This window comes from Hakea prostrata, chromosome 1 (assembly GCF_041222555.1).
Source record: "Hakea prostrata isolate BN-2017 chromosome 1, UWA_Hpros_2, whole genome shotgun sequence".
Taxonomy (NCBI): Eukaryota; Viridiplantae; Streptophyta; class Magnoliopsida; order Proteales; family Proteaceae; genus Hakea; species Hakea prostrata.
The window spans coordinates 73,250,321-73,269,960 of record NC_142600.1 but is presented as its reverse complement, the minus strand read 5'-3'; the positions used below and the strand labels follow the sequence as shown (position 1 = coordinate 73,269,960).

The window sequence follows — 19,640 nt, the reverse complement described above, 5'->3', positions numbered from 1 at the left end:
ATAAAAAATAAAGAATAAAGTCCAAGTTGTATAGATTCATCACGGACCAATTGCATACCAGCGGAAATCTTGCAAGGGAGTCCACCTTCCTTTTCCTATTGAATGAGTACATAAAAATTCTCTCTGATTAAAAAACTAATCATCCTATGATCACATCTTAGACCTTTCCAGCACCCATTACCTTATTAGTCTAGTCTTTGTCCACTGGAATAATTAAAACAACACTAAGGGGAATTCCCCTTCTTAAGCAAGCTTGCTTTTGATTCTCCGTCGTGCTTCACAGTCAGAATCTTGTTAAATAAATAAACAAGCAAGCATCGAGAGCTCAGGCAGTGGGCCTTCTCTACAGAAATGACCTTTTCTTCATTTTTTTTGTTTTTTTCTTTTTTCTAAACAATGAAGATATGATGATTAATTAAATTGATAATACTAGGATTCGAGGAAAGTTAAGAATTACAATAAAATTACAAAAAAAAAAAAAAAGAAGAAGAAGCATGGAATAAAGTTAAAAACAATCAAAGAACCAACCACAAGATCATCCATCCCTTGGTGCCACTGCCTCCCAGCCCCACCCGCGTCTCTTTTTTTTTTTTCTTCTTTTATCACACTTTGCCAGGGTTCTCCAACACCTCCTGTCCTGGGGCTCTCATGCATCTTTCTCTCTCTCTTTTTCTTTTTCCTTTTTTCTTTTTTCTTTTTTCTTTTTTGGTATTTATTATATTTGGCTGATCTCACCTGCATTACATGCACCCACATGAATCGAAATGATACCTTTGCGCTTCGAAGGCAAAATCCTGCAACAATTTCTTCTCGGAGACTGTCCATCACAACACAACACAACACAACACAAAACACATAGTTAGCCAAGTTTATTCTCTACCCACATCCCCATCCCCACATGGAGAGGAAATTCTCCAACCCTCACAATTCGATTCTTGACACGAGTTCATTAATCCAACCATTGGAGTCAGAAAATCCTCTCCATTTAAATACAAACAAATCAACACGGTTAGCTAACCCCTAATAGTTTATTACAAGACTAAGATCTCATTAGAATTTTATAAAATTAATCTACCAATGAGAGAAAGCCAAACATCTTACACATTGTCAAACTAGTTCACATAAAATAGTGACGATGGTGGGAAACCATAATTTCAAAGCCTGGCCCCCCCACGGCCCACCCATCCAGATGACCAGATCCTCCCTCCCCCGCTACTTCCCAAAGTATACGCAGCCGAGTTTCCCCAGTCACACCCCAAATCTCGCTCCCATTGGAGACCACGTTCGTAGACTATGGAGTTTAGATGACTTGACCAATGTGCCTCAAATTTCGTAAGAACAGCTTCCCACTCTAATAAACCTGTCTAGGGCAGCCCTCCTCTCACATTCTAATACCAAATGTGGTGTTGTTAACTCTAAACTCTAAACTCTAATACAAAATGTTAAGGTTGGAAAAATTGACCAGAACCCAACGCTGATGAAACGAGTTTTGTCAAACCCTTAAAACCTAACCGGTCTGGACTCTGGGGTTTAACCGATCCATCCATCCATCCATGCATGATTGAGTGGACAACCATAGTGTAGGAGTCGGTGCACCAAACCCACTAAGGACCGGACCTCCATTAAAGGACAGCGAAGCTTCCATAATCCTTTCCATCTACGTCCAACTAACTTTCTACTTACTACCACTCTTGCAGGCCTGCCTTGCAGCAATCATGATGAGAAGGAACAAAGAAGCAATGAAAATGAAAAAGAAATGAAATATCCAATTACCTTCTCCCAGAGATGCGGGTCGGGTCTCTTGAAAACCAATATCCTATCCACGCTTGATGGATCCGGCATCTTCCACTTGCAAGGGGGGTGGGGCACCCGGTGCCGCACATATTCCGTCACCGTACGTTGCGTGTCGGGATCAATTTTGGAGGTGTTAGTGAGGTAGAAAACGAAAGGCTTCTGGCACGGGTTTCGGCTCACGGGTCGGGTGTTGAAGGCGTATGCAGTGTAATCCGCTCTTTTGTACCAATTCAGAAATGTTCTGGAAGGCATCTCCATTTCCCTCGGAGAGAAAACTCCCCTGAAGATCTGAACGGCGAAACCCCACGACACCGATACGGTCCACGTCTTCTCCTTATCGTAACATATCGATTGCTGCATCAACCCGGCTGAGTCCAGCTTCATGGGCCCCATCAACCGCTGCAACGCCTGCACCCGGGTCGTATTGGGAAATATGGGCTCTACCACATCTAGATGATGCACCGACACCAGCGGCGCCACCGGATGAGCTGCCAACAACCCAAAAAGGTTCCCATACACATCGTACTGCACATATCAATTTTGTCAGTCAACACTTTTTTTTATATATATATATTCTAAAATGAAAAAGAACAAAAACAAAAATAGCGGGCCCCACGCGGCAGACAGATTGTGACACGTGCAAATTAATACAAGTCGATTTCCACCAGTTGTAAAGTGGTGGTGGCAAGTGTTGAGATTTCTAGATTTCTAGATTTCTAAACTTTCCAACAGTGAATAATGGACTGGAATGGTTTCAAAATTCAATGGACGCGGACAAATAAGGTCCTGCTTTGGGCCCAACAAGAACCACCAATTTATTGGCACCCGACACATTCGGGCCCATTGAAGCCCAGCTACAGAGACCAATAATGTCAGAGGAAATTTAAGGAATTTCTGTTTTACATTATAAGCAAGGAAGCGAGGAACTCATAGTGACTTGACCAATAACTAAGTTCTTTGTAATTATGAAGCGAAGAAGTAGTACTAATTATATATTAAACATAATTATGACAAGCTTAATAATCATATCGCCCGAAACATGGCGATCTTTGGGCTTTGGATCGGTACAAGTGTAGAAGTGTCGAAGTGACGGTGGTTCTTACTAGTGAGAGAAAAAAATACAGTGACGGAGAAGGAAAAAATGGAGAGAGAATCCCCGCCTTCAGCGGCTGAGGACAAACGGAATCCAACCACCTCAAAATAAGCTTGAAAGGGTTAGGAAAAGCACAAACCTGATGAAACCCCAGCTCCTTGGTGAGAGGAACGCCGAGCTCAGCCATGCAAGCTTGCATTCGGTCATCGGAGCCGTACAAACCAGGGTATCTTTGAATACATCTATCTTGCATACCTTCCAGAGCTTTAGCTAATGGGTAACTAATGGCGAAACCTCCGCCGCCGTAAGCCATGCCGTAGGAGAAATAAATGTTTTGTAGATGGCTCTCTGATAAGCTCCCAATGTAGTAGAATTGATTGTGATCGTATTTCGATAAAACCCTAACCAGGTTCTCTGCGATGAAAACCGTGTCATCATCACCCATCACGAACCATTTCACATCCTCCATTCCCAATCTCACCGTCTCCGACACAATCCTCGAGATCCTAATCGCCGACCGGTGACCCTGCCGATTCTTGTAAGGAAACTTGGAAGTGTCGCCTGAGATCTTTAGAGGTGGGAGGGCTTCGTCTTGTTCTGTCTTAACAGGCTTATCCAACCACACAATCCCTCTCATTTCTTCAGGTTTCCACCAGAGCTTGATGTAGTTTTTTCTCTGCTCCCACAGGTTCGCCGAAGCTGCAATGCCAAACACAATGTCCTGTAAACCGATTTGTTGAGAAATTTTGGGGTTCTGGACCTTGTCGACAGATTCAACCGTTCTATTCTGATTCGCCATTACAGAGGAAACTCGAGCTGAGCTGGATAAAAGGTGGAGAGGACCTAAAGCATCTTCGTTACAGTTGCATGAACTGGAAACCAGTTTCAAGGTGTAAACCATGTAGGTAAGCGAAATAAAAACGATGAGCCAGACCATGAGCTTCGAAAGAGTCCGGGAAGGACCAGCAGAAATGGCAATGGGGTTAGCAGAGTTGCTCCTCATCTGATCCCAGAGTAACTTCTCTGAATCCTTCGGCGTTCCCTTCGGCGTTCCCTTCATGGTCTAGGGTTTGTGGGGTTTTCAGGTTTCACTAGCCCCCAAAGAAGAAAACCCTGAAAGGGATTGAAAACTACAAAACAAAAGAAGAAAAGAACAACGAAAAAGCAAAAGCCTCTACTGCGGAAGAGAAAAATCAAGACTTCAAAACGACGATCTGATCAATCCGTTCGCTATTTACAGAGAACGCCATAAACTCAGATCTGTGTCACTTCGCCATATAACCATTCTGGAGAAAATCTGAACCGAAAATGTGAAATTATTCAGAAAACAGAAGAGTTGCAGAAGCTCTCGATGTTGGACCGCCTTTCCCTTTCTGATTAAATGAGATGCTTGGGAGAATTGAGAAACTTTAAGAGCACAAGTCAAGTCATTAACTAAGAACCAAATTGATAATTTCAAGGAAAGTGAAAATTTTTGCTCTTGACCATTTCGACTCCTCGAAATCATTTTTATTTTCGAGTCTCTTCCAATTTATCTGGTTTCGATTGATTGTTTTCTAATTACGGAAATACCCTGTCCAAAACAAAAGTATCGCGTATTTTCGTACCCGTTTCTGTATAGGCGAGATTGAATCCAGAAAGTCGTTAGTAATGAGTACCGTTTTAGTGTTTTTAATTTTTAACGGGACAGCTCACGATTTTAGCTTTCCTTTTCGAATTTAATTAGTTACAAGTTTTGTTATTACTAAAAAAAAATAAAAGTTTGCAGTCTGAGCTACTGTCCACTTGTATAAATTGCGGGTTCCATAAATTGAATATGACTGCCACGTGGATGAAACATCAGGATTGATGCGGCTCTCGGTCACATGCTGGTGTAATCTTGTTCTTGGTTTTACAGCCTTAGAAAACTTAGTATAAAAAGGTAAATTTCTAGATTTCATGATATAGGAATGCTCACAATCAAACGAGTATAAATTTCGAATTCATGAATCAAGAGCTTTGAAATCTCTGAATTCATGTAACCAAACAGGCCTTAATTAATTGTCAAAATGACATTTCTCATTCAAAATTTTAAAGGTAAAAATCTCAAATTTCATGAAAGATCGTAGGTTAATATGGGTCTTTCAAATCTAATCATTCAAATTACCAATTAAAGAGTTTAATTAACTATTGCAGATTATTCAATTGATAATGACGAACCCTTTTGAGTGGAGATTTTCAAAAATAAAAGTTTAATTTAATATACTATAAATGTGAAATGCATGGGAAAATGATAGGATAGTGGATTGACCCGCTTAGATCGATCTGCTGATCCTTGCTCCGACTTGCTACTGTTAAATTTTTAATGGTAGAAGTTATTGTTTTGGAATGACGTGGAAGCTTTTAGTGGGAGAATGAGGGAGGGAAGGCTGGAAAGGACAATGATGTTGTTGGAAACTTGGAATTGTCAGTTGAGGTATGTAAGTAAGATGGAATCGTAGATGGGCCTTGCTGAGGTGAGGTGATGTGAGCCAACTAACTAACATTTTCTCTTTACCATTCTTACCAACTGGACTATATTGAGTAATGGACCAGATCCACTGGCCCATAACTAGCACTTTCAATGTGCAGGTAATGTGGGGTGCTCGTGCTGCCGTGGAGTAGCAGTAAATAACCAAAAGCTAGATCAACCTATCAAACCAAACTAACACATCATCTTCTGATCAAATTAATTACTCAATATAATGTCGAAAATTAAATAGCAAAACCCACCTACAATACTGCTTATTATCCCTAATATATATACCCATATTATTATCATGTTTTGGATGGTAAATATTTCATATCTTGACACACGAAATCATCCAAATTCAATCCTACAATTAGGATCAGGTACTGACAATCAGTTTTTTAGGGCTCTAGAATCCTCCTCATATGAAGAAATTTGAAATGGACCCCAGCTAAGAGATAACTATCCCGAGGCAATTAGTTAAAACGTGTTGCCTTTTAAAATGTCTCTTTCACGATTCCTTTGTCACACCGTTAGGATAACTTTAGTTACCATGTTTAAAAGTAGTTTCTGCAGTTACTGTTCTTCATCTTTCTTTTTCGCTTTCTGCTGGAAAGAGGTGATCCGCATGTAATCCCATTTTAAAACTAAAAGCTCCATAACAAAAGGAAGTCTCTTTGATATTTTCATGGAATTTTTATTTGTTGCATGCAGTCTACCTTGTTGATCGCACCACATAATCAAAATAAGATCGAACGATTGAGAATCAAGTAGAGAGACTTTAGTTGTAAATATAATTTTTATTTTTATATTTTTAAGGTTTAAAATTTACTAATTTATAAAATCAGACCCTTATTTACCCAACCAACAAACTCCCAAATCTCTCTACTTCGTCTTGCCTACTCAAATCCCTGCGACTAGAGATGATAGATGGTAGATGATAGGGCAACTAGGATGCTCATCAACCTACTTAATGCACATATGATCTAATCTTCTATTGTCTTTTTTGGTTTTTTTGCACATCAAAAAGGGGGATAAAATTTGATACAATGAAAATCGACTAAAATTCTTTTCCTCTTTGTAGTATTTTTCTCCACCATCGGTGTGCATCCCTTTCTTGAAGTTCTACTTTATTCACTAAATCTCTTGTTGGTGTTGGCAAGTTATTCCACCCCTAACCCTCCCCTGGCTGCTCCTGATCCTCGGTCAAACGGCGTTTTTGTCAATGATGAGCTGAAGAAGCGATATATTTTGGAAGGCAAAAAAATACCGACTTTAAGCTATAACAGATGGTCTTCTCAAAGAATGGAACACCCGAGGTTAGGGTTACAGTTGATCAAACGGCATAACACACCTTCATCTTCTAAGTAGGCGTAGGAACTTGGGAGTTGTCGGGTAAATAAAGGGTTTGATTTTGTAAATTAATAAACTTTAAACCCTTAAAATAAAAAAAAATAAAAAAATAGCATTTGCAACTAAACCCCGCCACTTGATTCTCAACCTTCGATTTTATTTTAATTATGTGACACAATCAACACTGTTAACTGCATGCATCAAGGACTGCTCCCAATAAAAATCCATTTTCACAAGTTCTATTCCTGTCAAAGGATTCCTTTACAATATTTCAAGAACCCACTTGCCTTTTCTTATTATTAAGATTTATTTATTACAAGTTTTCTTGGTAAGGAAAATTTTTATTGGGAACAACAAGTTACGCTCTTGGGTTTTGAGGCTGACTTGATAGAAACTTTGAAGTTGAAATTGAAATTCGATGAAGCTACCTAATAAGAGATAAGACTTCTCCTCCCAAGACCCACAATAACTTCCATTGGAATAAACTGAAATAAAAAAAAAAAAAAAACCTGACAAATATTAACAACAATGAATTTAGTGCTACTGATGAACGTAGGAGGTGGTGAACTGCAACTGCCATGAATAGGAGGAGTTGATAGTCAATACTATATTCCACTAATTGTACAGAGTCTGATTCTACCACTATGTTCTGTAGATCATTTTTCATAACTGCATATTTAACAACAATGGCTCTTACTTGTTAGATAATCTTGTAAATCAGCATCAACCAAAAGATTTTCTCACTCATTCCCAACAAGAGCACTATAATTTGCAGATTATCTGCTATCTTAAGAATTATCACCCCAGAAAATCTCTTTGCTTAACTTGTGATAAGAACATCCAGAAAAGACATTCAGAATGTTAATGGAAGAAGGGCTGTAAGATTAATGGAGATAGCCATCGAATCCTATGTCATCGTATTAGCTGAACATAAAGTTTCAAAAGGATTAGATGTAACACCTTTGTTTCTTTCCATCGGAAAAGAAGTACACACCTTTTAAAAGCATTTCTATTTCTTATATATTGCACTAGGGCCTAGGGTTGTATGGCTTGAGCTCCATGTTGTTGTTTTCATCCATGAAAAAAAAGAAGAAAGAATTGATCTTCTACCCGAAGAGCTTAATGCTCAATCTCTTCAGAGAGCGATGAATTTTTGAGGTCTAATCAACATGGCACAATCCCTTTAATCTTTGAGAGGACAAGGAAGTTGTTAGGTAACTCTTTCTTGTGCCAAAAGTTTCGATTTTAATGGAAAATGAAACGAGCTGAAGCCTTTGCTCAAAAAAAAAAGAAAGATTAAATGTGCTATAGAGGGGAAATTCTCTTTGTTGTATGACTTGTATCCCAACCCTACCCCTTCTCATAAGCTCTAAGGGGAAGCTCTTGCTCTTAAAGTTGTTATGTTGTTTGCTCTCCAAGAAGACCTCACCTCTTTTTGGGTAGAAGAGAGAAGGGTTGTTAGGTTTGAGAAAAACCTAAATTAATTCAAGAAGACCTCACTTCATTCATTTTTGAAATGGACTGCATGGAGGTGTTGAATGTATTGCTTCAGCCCGAGAAGCCCATCCAAATCTCTATTGCTCGCATAATCCAGAATATTGTTAAGTTGGGCTCTTATTTTATTCTCTTAATTTTGTTCATGTTACTAGGAATTGCAATTGTGTTGTGGACTACTTAGGCTAGAAGGCCTACTTGGTAGCTTGTTTAATTGTACGGTCTGTATCTTTTTCTTTTTTGGTAACCATTGTATGACTATGGCATGTATCTACTCTAAGGGTGTCAATCGGTACAGTTTCAGTAATTTGATATGGTTTCGATACGGTACCAACTTTGAATACCGAAAACAAAACCGCCGTACCAAATTTAAATGGTACGGTACGGTTTTGGTATTAAATTGGTACGGGAAAACGGTTTAAACATGGTATTTAGTGCAGTACAATTTTGGTACGAATGAACTTATGCCACTTTTGTTATTAGTTCATTAAGATCCTAATAAAATTGTGATCAACCAATCAATAAAATTTGAAATTAAGAAAGATAAAGCAAGTAAATCTAATTAATAGAGATAAAACAAGTAAATCTAAGAAGAGGAGTGAATGATGAAATGAAAAACTGAAATAGGGAATTAGGGATAGACTAAATGTAAAGTGTTTTAATTGTAAAATTACAATTTATATCCCTTAATTTGGTATGGTACCAATTTGGTACATATCAACGGTATGAATATCTAAAATCGGAACAGTACCGAAAAAAATCGATTTCGGTACGGTACGGTGCGGTTTTAAACGGCGCGGTTCAGTATAGTTAAACGGTTTCGATATGCAATTGACACCCTTAATCTACTCCATGGTTTAAGGACTTTTGTTTTAATGTGGCTATGCAACATGAATAAATATATTATCTACAAAAAAGGAAAAAACCCATCCTTATTGTCTTGTTGAAGGGAATACCGGAAACTGGAAAAGTGATGGGATGTATTCACTTAGGCGTGTTTGGGGGGGTGGGAAACTGTGGGTCCCCGGTGGGGGGGGGAGAAGGAGGGTTTGGAAAGGATCGGGTGGACCCTTTCTTCCCCTTTCCCCAATCCCACCATGTGGGTTAGCTGGGGGGGGGCGGGCAGGTTCCGATCGGCCTTGCCCCCCACCCCGCCCCCTCTCTTTTAGGATTTAAGAGTTTCCTTTTCGATTTTCCCCCCTTTTTCCAACCGCGCCTTAGATTTTCCATTTTGAAGTCCAATTAGTAGTTCTATTCTTCTTTGCTTTTAGTAAGAAAAAGTTAAATTACTTAAAAACAATTACAAATATAAGAGTGTAGGACATTAGATTATACTCCTCCTAAAGTAGTTTTTAGAGCTAGGTTAGTGATCCATTGATGGAGCACAAGGGATGGGAATGTATCAAACCTAATAGTTGTGTTATAGTAGCTAGCTGCATTAAGTTATCAATTAACAGATAAAGGCAAAAAAAAAAGAAGATAGGTTTTGGTAAGAGATTTTTTAGTGCCAAATGGTTACTCTAGGCTTCATCCACTTCAAATCCCTGATCTTGCGCAATCTTGATTCCTGCTTGCAATCCAACTAGTGTTGCTTCCAAAGTATCTTCAGTGTTTATAATGCCAAAATTGACAGATGTAATATGTCCATCGACTTCAATCCCCATGCTCCATCCCGCTGCATTCATCATTTTGTTAAAAATCCCTGCACACATTTAGGACCTGTTTGGTTATATGAATCTAGAAATTTCAAATATCTGGATTCATGAATACAAGATTTTATACCCGTTTGGTTGTGAAAATCTCTATATTCATGAAATCTAGAGATTTATCTTTTTACACTAAAAACGTAAATCTGTAAATTTATAGGTATGGGGTGAAATTTAGAGATTTCATCCCCACTATCAAAAAAACCAAACATTTGAGTATTCACAAAAATCGCTGATGAATCCACAAATTTCATTTCACATATTCGGTTAACAAAAAAGTTAATTTTATAAAGTATGACTCCATAGATTTGAAATCTTCAGATATTTGAAATCTTGAGACTCGTTAACCAAACAGCCTTAATATAATATTAGTATTAGTTGGTGTAAAAGGGCATACATGTCTTTCCACACATGTAGACAACATCAAATCATTATGGGTCTTCTTGAATTCTCCCAGAATTCTCAATCGCATGTGATTGCGGTTGTAGGGTCAAAAACTAAAAACGCACCTATTTATGTGAGAAGGAACCGAGATTGGGGCAGGATTTTTTTTTTTGGTTCTGTTCTTCGTCATCCTACGAACATGAGATCGTTTCGGTTTTACCGATCCTTGGCGAGATTCACCATAGCCACCCAAGGGACTCCTCGAAGTTCATCACTTTTGTATTCGCAGCGTTCTCCGGGGAATGTAGCAGCTGCCCAGTTTAGATCATCGTCTTTTCGATCGATTCTGTATAATGAGTCAGCTAATTTGCAATCTAAGAGAACCCTCTCTCTTGGGTTTCTAGGGAGCCCCTCAAGCTATCGAGCGTATTCATCGTTTTTTGGGGGCAAAAGTGATGGTTCAAAAAACCCAGGAGTCCCCGCTGCAAGTGATTCGGGTGTTAACTCGACTGATGTGGTTGGGAACGAATGGGTTGATAGTGTTAAGCATGCTCTGCAATCAGCAACGGATGTTGTGGCTCAAACGGGGGAAAAGGTTAAACAGGTATCAGATGAACTGAATCCTCATGTTCAAACATTGCTCGACTCGAATCCATACCTAAGAAATATTTTAATTCCTGTTGGTGGGACCTTGACTGCTACCATGTTGGCTTGGGTGGTCATGCCCAGGCTATTGAGGAAATTTCACAAATACTCCATGCAAGGAACTGCTGCATTGCTATCTGGAAACCTATCTTGGGAACATCCTTATGAGAAAAGCTTCTGGGGTGCTTTGGAAGACCCTTTGCGTTATCTAGTCACCTTCATGGCATTTTCTCAATTGTAATTAATGCTTCTTTCCTTAAGCTCTTCTTAACTTCATTGCCTTTTTATTTGTGATTATAATTGTTCTTGTGTCCTGGGTCCATGTGTAGAGGTCTGATAGTTGCTCCGACCACAATTGCATCTCAATACATTGCTCAAGCTTGGAGGGGTGCAGTTATAATCTCATTTGTCTGGTTTCTCCATACGTGGAAAACAAATGTATTTTCTCGTGCCCAGAATGTGGTAGGGCTTGATCGAGAAGGGTTGCTGACCCTTGACAGGCTCTCATCCGTGGGTCTATTTGTCTTGGGATTGATGGCTTTTGCTGAGGCATGTGGGGTTGCCGTGCAATCTATTTTGACCGTTGGAGGAATAGGAGGTGATGTTTTGTTGGTGTGACTATTGTTTATTTCTTTTCTGCTCCACATATAATCATAAGATTTTTAAAAAAAATATATATGCTAAAGTTACCGTTTTTTGGTTTTGCATTGTCATATTGAACACCTTGAACATTTTGGTCTTTCTGTCGTCAAAAGACCTTTTGAGTAGCATGCTATAGATTGGTGGGTAATTGGGAACAGTTGACATTTCTGCAAAAGTAGCTAGGGTGATAATCGCCCTCTCCCATTTGTAAAATATTTTGTTAGTATTTTATCATGTAATTTTGTGTACATATCCGGCTTGCATCCTGTACTAATCAAGAAAAGCAGCAAAACATAAGAATAAGCACAAGGTGACTAAACCTGTCCACTTTGTACTATGTTGTTTCATTCTAGTTTAAACTGTTATGTCAGCTGATGGGAAGAGTTTCCCGGACAACCCCATTGCCCTGTAATTGAATTTTTTCTTTATATGTTATATTAGTTCAGTGAATTTCCCTTATCATTTATAATTCACCAATCACCCAAACAATAAATGGAAGCTTTATTTCTTGATGCCTACTAGTTGAGCAAAAAGAGATGGAGAAGCTCAGCAGCTGAGAAAAAAAACATAAAATCCCAGTAGCCAACTCCCTGTTTCCCTATCTCTTCAACATGCCGAGGTCCACTCTCACCTGAATCAATATGAGGTCCTGTATGCGTTATTCCACCTAAGTGTTGTTCCCATCAATACCAAAACAATAGCAAATAATCCATAGAGAAGAATAATTTGAATCCTTTAAAGAAGAATAATTTGAATCCATAAAGAATAATAATTTCTTGTCTATCTATTTGTCTATGACTTATATGGCATATGCATGGATGGAAAAAGAAGCATTATTTCATATTTGGCATACCAGGATCCGGCCAACAATGTGTTTTGTCCCAAAGGCAGGCAATTTCAAGGAAGGAAATTACTGCAAGCTGTACTAGTTTAATCAGTGAAAAGTATTTAGCTTCCAGATGGAATAAACAATAACGGTGCAACCCTCTAAAGACCCAAAAGACAACAAGGGCAGTGAAGCCCAATTAACTGACTTAAAAAGGAAAATCTTCTTAATTGTTTGCTTTGTTTTGAAAATAAATGGTGTTGCCTTCATACAATAGAAAAGTTAGTAAAGGACTATGTTAGCACTTTCCTCTTTGTTTCCAATCTGTGAGTCCTCATATCTCTTTAACAATCATCAGTATCCTGAATGATGGTTCTATTTATCAGCTTATCATTTTCAAGTACTGGTAGTGTTTTTATCTTTCTGTTGCTTTAATATTTTTCCTTGAGACCCTACAACTTTATTTGGAAAAGGATCTGTATTTTTCCCTTAGAAGAACATCCATCTGCTTGAGAATTTGATATCTAGTCCTGAGTCAGCAGAGTATTGGCTTCTTAAGACACTTGTACTGCATGGCTATAGATTTTCTTTTCTGCATGTCTGTGTATAATCATAACTGCCACATCATCCTGCCACATGGCCAAACTAATACCGTGGACATGCTTGTCTAAACTGACTGTGTAATAGAAATTTTGCTTATATGTTGTTTGCACAATAACTATTGGACCTTGCAAAGATTCACCAGTATGTGACCTGGTCTTTTCATGTCCAATGGGAAAAGGGTCCATTTCCTGTGTCTACATTTGGTTGCAAGGGGGAATTAAAGGAAGGGAACTGAAATTTTCACACCTAAAATGGAAGCTTTTGTAGTCATTACTCTGTGTATGACTAATTCCAAATTATTCAATATTCGTTTGACAAGTAAATAAAAACTACATGTAAACTTATCATTCTAAATATGGTATAAAATATAAGTAACTTATACAATCAAATAGGTTAATGATTACAAAAGTTTCTTTTTAAAAATTAAACTTTACCTACCTCTAATCCCCCTAGCAACAAAATGAAGCTTGTCTATTAACTATCCTTAAAGTCAACCCATCAACCCAAAATGCTAAACAGAATTATAAGTTTCTTTCTTCTTCTTTTTTTTTTTTTTTTTTAAATCACAAAATTCCTTTAGACCACTTTTTTGATCAATCACCAAAATTCTCAACTATTGACTGAAGTAATTGAGTTATTATTATAACTGTTACTGTCATGATCATTTGTTAATATTTTAACTCTTTGCAAGTAGATTTTATTTTTCTCTGCATTATCTTTGCAGGAGTTGCCACTGCTTTTGCATCTAAAGACATTCTTGGAAATGTGCTGAGCGGGTTGTCTTCAAAGCCTTTTTCCTTGGGAGATACCATTAAAGTAAATTAATCATGTTCTTTAGTTTGCCATGCCTTTTGACCTTATTATTTATTCTATTTGATTTCTCTTCACAAATTTTGCCATGGTTAAGGTGTTTCTTCTTTTGCATTAGATGTCTGCTGGCACCCTCACAGGATTCAGTTATCACAAAATTCATTAATTATGTTTGGTTGGTCGAGTACTTCAGTCTGATTGTATTGCATAAAGACTGCTGCACTAGAGGAAACATTTTAGTTGGTTATAGAGAATCATTATAATGCTAATGCCTTACTTTTTATCTTAAATTGCATGGCCTTAAAAGGTACCACTAGGATTAGTTTGTCTCACTTTGATGGGTTGGTTGGAGTACTCAAATCTACTTCAGTAATATGCTCTATGGATTTTTTTCAGGCTCAGATTGTGGTCATCTGAGTTTTATATCAGAAAGTTTTCATTTTGCCACACAAATTAAATTACTTCATATTGGGATCCCATGGCATTTGAATGCACAAGGTTGTGCTTTGTTATGGACTCATTTGGATTCATGATTTGCTTGCCAGTTAAATAAATATAAATTTGCAGAAAAAATTGTCATTTTCATAAGACGTTTTCTTAGCCATTATTGATTCTCGTTTTAGTGACACTAAGATGAGTCCCTTCTTGTTAAGATCCTACCAACTGAAAAATCAAAATGGAATAGGTCCATTCCAAGCAGCAACCATATACATATTATGATACACTAGACTTTTATGTTCAAGGATGCAATGTGTTGGCCTGGATGGGTTATGTTTAATTTAATCCTGTCAGAAAATATGAACCTGAACCTGTTGGAGAGGTCCAGCAGATCTCAAGTGTAAAATTTTTTTTGTTGCAGCTTGCCTTGTCAACTATAATCTATTTGTAGGATAGAGGTTCCTTGACTGGAATTGGCAGGTTGGACAAATTGTACTGCATTTGGGCCTCTTATCCGTAAAATTGTTTTTGGAGTTGATAATAGTATCTGGTATTAAATTTATTCTTTGGGCTGAAGAAAACAATTATTTTTGCAGGTTGGATCAATAGAAGGTCAGGTGGTAGAAATGGGACTGACAACAACATCCTTACTAAATGCTGAAAAGTTCCCTGTCATAGTTCCAAATTCCCTGTTTTCAAGTCAGGTGTGCTATTTCTATTTTCTCTCTTTTAATTGGCATCTAATATTTGCCCAACACAAAATCGATGGGTTCTCACTTTTGGATTCATACTTTGCATTTTCCTTTTTCAGTTTTTCACTTCTCTGTACATAATTGAGTAACAAAGATACCAAGTAGATCGTTTTGTAGATGTTTCTAACTCATTTGGATGGGCACATAGATCTGTGGATTTGTGCTCTTTGTACAGTGACTTCTTGTCATTTTGTGGAATGGGGGAGCATACAAATTTACACCTTCTGCACTGCCCAAGCAAGTGTCCAAATGTACCCAAAGAAATGAACATGTAGAGAGACATGCATTTTCACTGAGAGAGAGAGAGAGAGTGATGCAACAACATCAACCACCACAATCGTGATTTACAACCTAGCCTTATCCCAACTAAATGGGGTCGGCTACCTGGATCGGGTCTACAATCAATATGAAGTCATACAAGATATGAGACCTAAACTAGACATGTCTTGCCGTGCCTCTTCACTTGGAGTTATTTTAAGCTTGCAATTGGCTCTTTTAATTCCTTCTATCTGAATTTAATCACTTGTTCGAACTCTAGCATCCAGAGGCCTTCGTTGAACATGACCATGCCACCACTCATGACTCTCTCATAGCATACCAGGTGCAGGGGCTACTCTGAACTCCGTTCTAATATGGCCATTTCTTACCTTATTCTTCATAGTCTTGTTGCTCATACATCTTAACAACATCAATTTGCTACACAAATTTAATCAGTGTGGCACTTCTTAACCGTGCCATATGGCATTCTGTTAAGACCCCTGATTTCTGTGCAGCAATTTCTCTTCTGGACCTCAATTAACATTAACAATGCACATAGAGTTGATAGCAAACAGGCGTTTCATTCATTCAACAAGCCATTGGCAAGTTACAAAATCTAGGAAAATAAGCGTAGACTGATAGAATAGCTGAATTACTAAAATTAACTCAAAATTGTAATTACTGATAGAATGGCTGAATTTCTAAAATTAACTCAAAATTGTAATTACAGTCATTAATACTCATCTGGGAACCCAGTTCTGCCCCCCAGCAAGAGCTCCTTGCTTGACTATCGACTTCACGCATAAGGTAAAACCCTCCCTTACCTCTCTCCCTTTACATGGTCCCCAAAAACCCTATTAACTAACTTTTGTAGATTAACCAATCCTGTCTTGCCACCTGGACCACATTCTCTGTCACTGTCATAAGCTAAAGGTAATGTTGCTGTCCACTCAACCCTTGCCACTTGTCCTTCTCAATTGAGATGGTTACTTAAGTAATTCAGCTAGGGATGATCCCCTGTAGCAGCAGATGACTCAGTGCTGCTCTTCTTCTTCTTGTGCCTATACACTCTTCAGGAATATGACAATCACATAATATGTTGGTCTAACTTTTCTACTTTGTCTATCACAATCTAATTCTTTGGGAAACTTTGTCTTCTATATCGCATTTTTTATTTGTGTTACTTCTCTTGTTTCTGTTACTATCTTGTATTGGATTCATGTAGCTGACCCCATTTTTTCAATTAGGGTAAGGTTATGGTGGTGGTGGTGGATTGTTGTTTCTGTTTCCTTACTATTTAAGGAATGGGTTAACTCTTTTTTTTTTTTGTGTTTTGGTGTTTTGAGTCATTAAAGTGGTCTATTAGTCTGAAAACACGTTGGATCAAAGGCCCAACAGATCCATAAGTCACCCAACTCTCAAAGTGTATTTTTGATAAATAAGTCCATGTAGGTAATTTAACTGCATCACCCGTCCATTTCCTCATCAATTGAATCTATATTTTCTGTTCAAAACCATAAGTCCTTTCTTTTTCATTAGTCTTCATGTCTGTGTTTAGCAGTATTAGGTAGGATCGAAAGAATAAGGGTAAATGAATAAAAGGCAGCTAAGGCTATGGATTGTGCAGGGCGAATTTTGTAGATTGTCCTTTTTTTTTGGGGGAGGGGGGGAGGGGAAATTATTGTTTCAGTTGTATCTAATAAATACCATCAAATCCATAGTAATAACTTGGTACTGTGGACCAGTGGTCCAATTAAATTTCTCATGCACATTTTTGTTTACTTCTATGGTAAAAATTGGGAATATTTTCTTTCTTTCAATTAGTTGTTATATCAGCTCGATAGACCATATTACTGGCCTAAATTTTTTAGTAATAATTAGAACTTAAATGGTTGTCTTCTTCTGAGAGATGTTGGAAATATATTAATGTGGTTTGATTTCCATGAAATTAATAAATTTAGAGTACATTTCCTCATTTTGTTATTGTAATTTGTGTCAAGTGTCATACAATAAAGCTGATTCTGTTTGAAGATTTTTTTCATCATTGCACACAAAAGGAAGCCTGTTGCAGTTCATCTAGAATGTTCTTTTTTGTTTTAAATTCTTTTGAAATCCAGGAATTTGGATCACAAATATTTTCTCTTTTTTATTTTCTTTTATATAGTTCTTTTCTGCTCACCTAATCAATAGTTGATGAATTGTTCTTTTGTGGATAGAAGACTTCTTTTTTTGGTCACTTCCATGCGCATCTGCAGACTTCGTTTCTCATATATATATTATTTTTTTCTTCTGTGGCTAGTGGAACTTATTTTTATCCAGGTTGGCAAAGGCATTTTGGTTGATGATATTTTAATTGAATTGTCTAGGTAATAGTGAATAAATCACGTGCCAATTGGCGTGCAATGGTGACCAAGGTTCCCTTCCGAATTAATGATCTAGACAAGATTCCCTCTATTTCAGAGGATATAAAGTCTATGATAAGATCCAATCCAAGAGTTTTCTTAGAAAAAGAGGCTCCTTACTGTTTCCTATCTCAAATAGAAAATTCATATGCTGAACTGACCATCGGATGCAACCTTAAACCAATGGTATGTTTCTTCCTTGCATAATTTATTAGTCAATCTTTTAATGTAATTAGTTCTTTTAATGCATTTATATAATTTTTTTTTATGTATATTCAATTTTTAATACTAATAACCATTATTATTCTCTTTGGAAAGTTTCTTTATTCTGCAATGCTCAACAAGAGCATCCTGATATGAATATGAGTTTTCACCTCCACACCTCCCCCCAAAAAAATATCAGTTGCTTCTCTCTAAAATGGAAAACTGTTTCAGTATGGATGATCTTATCAAAGATCCTTGCATAGTTTTAGCTTTATTTGTTATGGATATCAGTCACGCTTTTAATTATTTGTATAAAATGCAACCCCCAACCGAAAAGAAAGAAATGAGGTTTCAGGATGATTGATGAGGTGTTGGTTTGAATTTTTCTAAGGTGTTCCAAAAATAGTTGCTATCAGATCTGTACTTCAAACAGGATCCGTTGCAATCACAATTTCTAGGATCATGTGTAGTTGATTGAAAGGGTTCTTTTTTCTTTTTCATTTTCTTTAGCCACTACATAACTTCATGCCTTAATGTTTTCTATTGCTGTAGGGAAAAGATGAATTATACTCCACACGGCAAGATATTCTTCTGCAGTCAGCTAGAATAATCAAGCAACACGATGCTGAATTGGGTAGCAACCTCAGTTTATCTGAGTGGGCTCATCAATGATACACCGATCAATTTTATCTTCTTATATACAGAGTAATTTTATCTTCTTATACACAGAGGTCTGATAATAGGGATGCTTGACTTCGTTTTAACTAAGTGGAGAGCTTGAACTGGTTCATGTATCCTGTGAACTTCATTGTCTTCTTGTATTTCTGTGAGGGATTGTGCAAAATGTTTCCGGATCAAGCCTCCATAATGAAAATATTTTTTTGAGGAGTCAAATGCGTTTGAAATCTTGTCAAGATTTTTAGATTCAATTGCCAATGTAAATTAGTGATGGTTTTTTTTTTTCTGGAAATATTAATGATGGATTTTAGTTTTAATTTCAAGTGCCTCTTCACTTTTCCATGTTGTCTGGTGCTCGCTTTAAACTTAGCTTCTTGTTTTGGTAAGAAATAAATTTATTTAGAAGAAGAGCTGATACAAGTCAAGACATTCTCATTTCTCACCACAAAAAGGAGAAACAAATGGGTCGATTACCTGCCCAACAATCGGTAGCTGAATCAGAGGGTTAATGGAGACAGAGAATCAACCACAAGGTTGGAGTTCCTGAGAATTTCAGGCTAAAGATATCAGCCATTTGATCTGACTGATGAAGTCAAGGCAATCAATTTTAACAATCATATTTTTAATCTCAACTTTTGTTGCTAATAAGAGACCTGCCCTAAGAGATCATTTAACAATAGAATTTAATTGTAAGTAATTTGTAATGATGCATGTGAGTGCCATATAATTTTGGAGATAATAATAGGTTGTCACTAGTTTCATTCTGGGTGTCGTGTAATTTTCTCAAAAAAGAAATAAATATCTTAAAAGGAATTGAGAATTTACTACCCAAAGTATGTTTATTCCTATAGTCCTAATATTTAGGTTATATAAAAACATGTGTCACCATGTAGTCGTTCTAATGTAATTGCAAATCTCTTAGCTAACAAGGCCTTTTCGGTTTCCGGCCTAAAAGAATGACCGACTTCTACTGTGTATTTGGTGGAACTATGTTCACCCCCACCCCTTGCCGGAAAGAAAAAAAAAACCATGGAGGCGTAAGGAGCACATATCTCTACTTGTCAGATAGA

General features: G+C 37.4%; 2 protein-coding genes across 2 annotated transcripts; one reads left to right on the top strand and one right to left on the bottom strand.

The window, feature by feature from the left end:
* Window positions 1-405: 405 nt before the first annotated feature.
* On the bottom strand, window positions 406-4,385 carry LOC149029923 (fringe-like protein (DUF604)). The gene is made up of 3 exons (XM_089142245.1): window positions 3,027-4,385; window positions 1,774-2,319; window positions 406-817 (listed from the first exon to the last, which is right to left on the bottom strand). The coding sequence occupies exons 1-3, from the start codon at window positions 3,945-3,947 to the stop codon at window positions 716-718; spliced, it is 1,569 nt and encodes a 522-aa protein (XP_088998371.1). The 5' UTR covers window positions 3,948-4,385; the 3' UTR covers window positions 406-715.
* Window positions 4,386-10,412: 6,027 nt separating this feature from the next.
* Window positions 10,413-18,931, top strand: LOC149029922 (Mechanosensitive ion channel protein). The gene is made up of 6 exons (XM_089142244.1): window positions 10,413-11,194; window positions 11,287-11,555; window positions 13,753-13,844; window positions 14,873-14,980; window positions 17,653-17,874; window positions 18,445-18,931. The coding sequence occupies exons 1-6, from the start codon at window positions 10,512-10,514 to the stop codon at window positions 18,562-18,564; spliced, it is 1,494 nt and encodes a 497-aa protein (XP_088998370.1). The 5' UTR covers window positions 10,413-10,511; the 3' UTR covers window positions 18,565-18,931.
* Window positions 18,932-19,640: the final 709 nt, after the last annotated feature.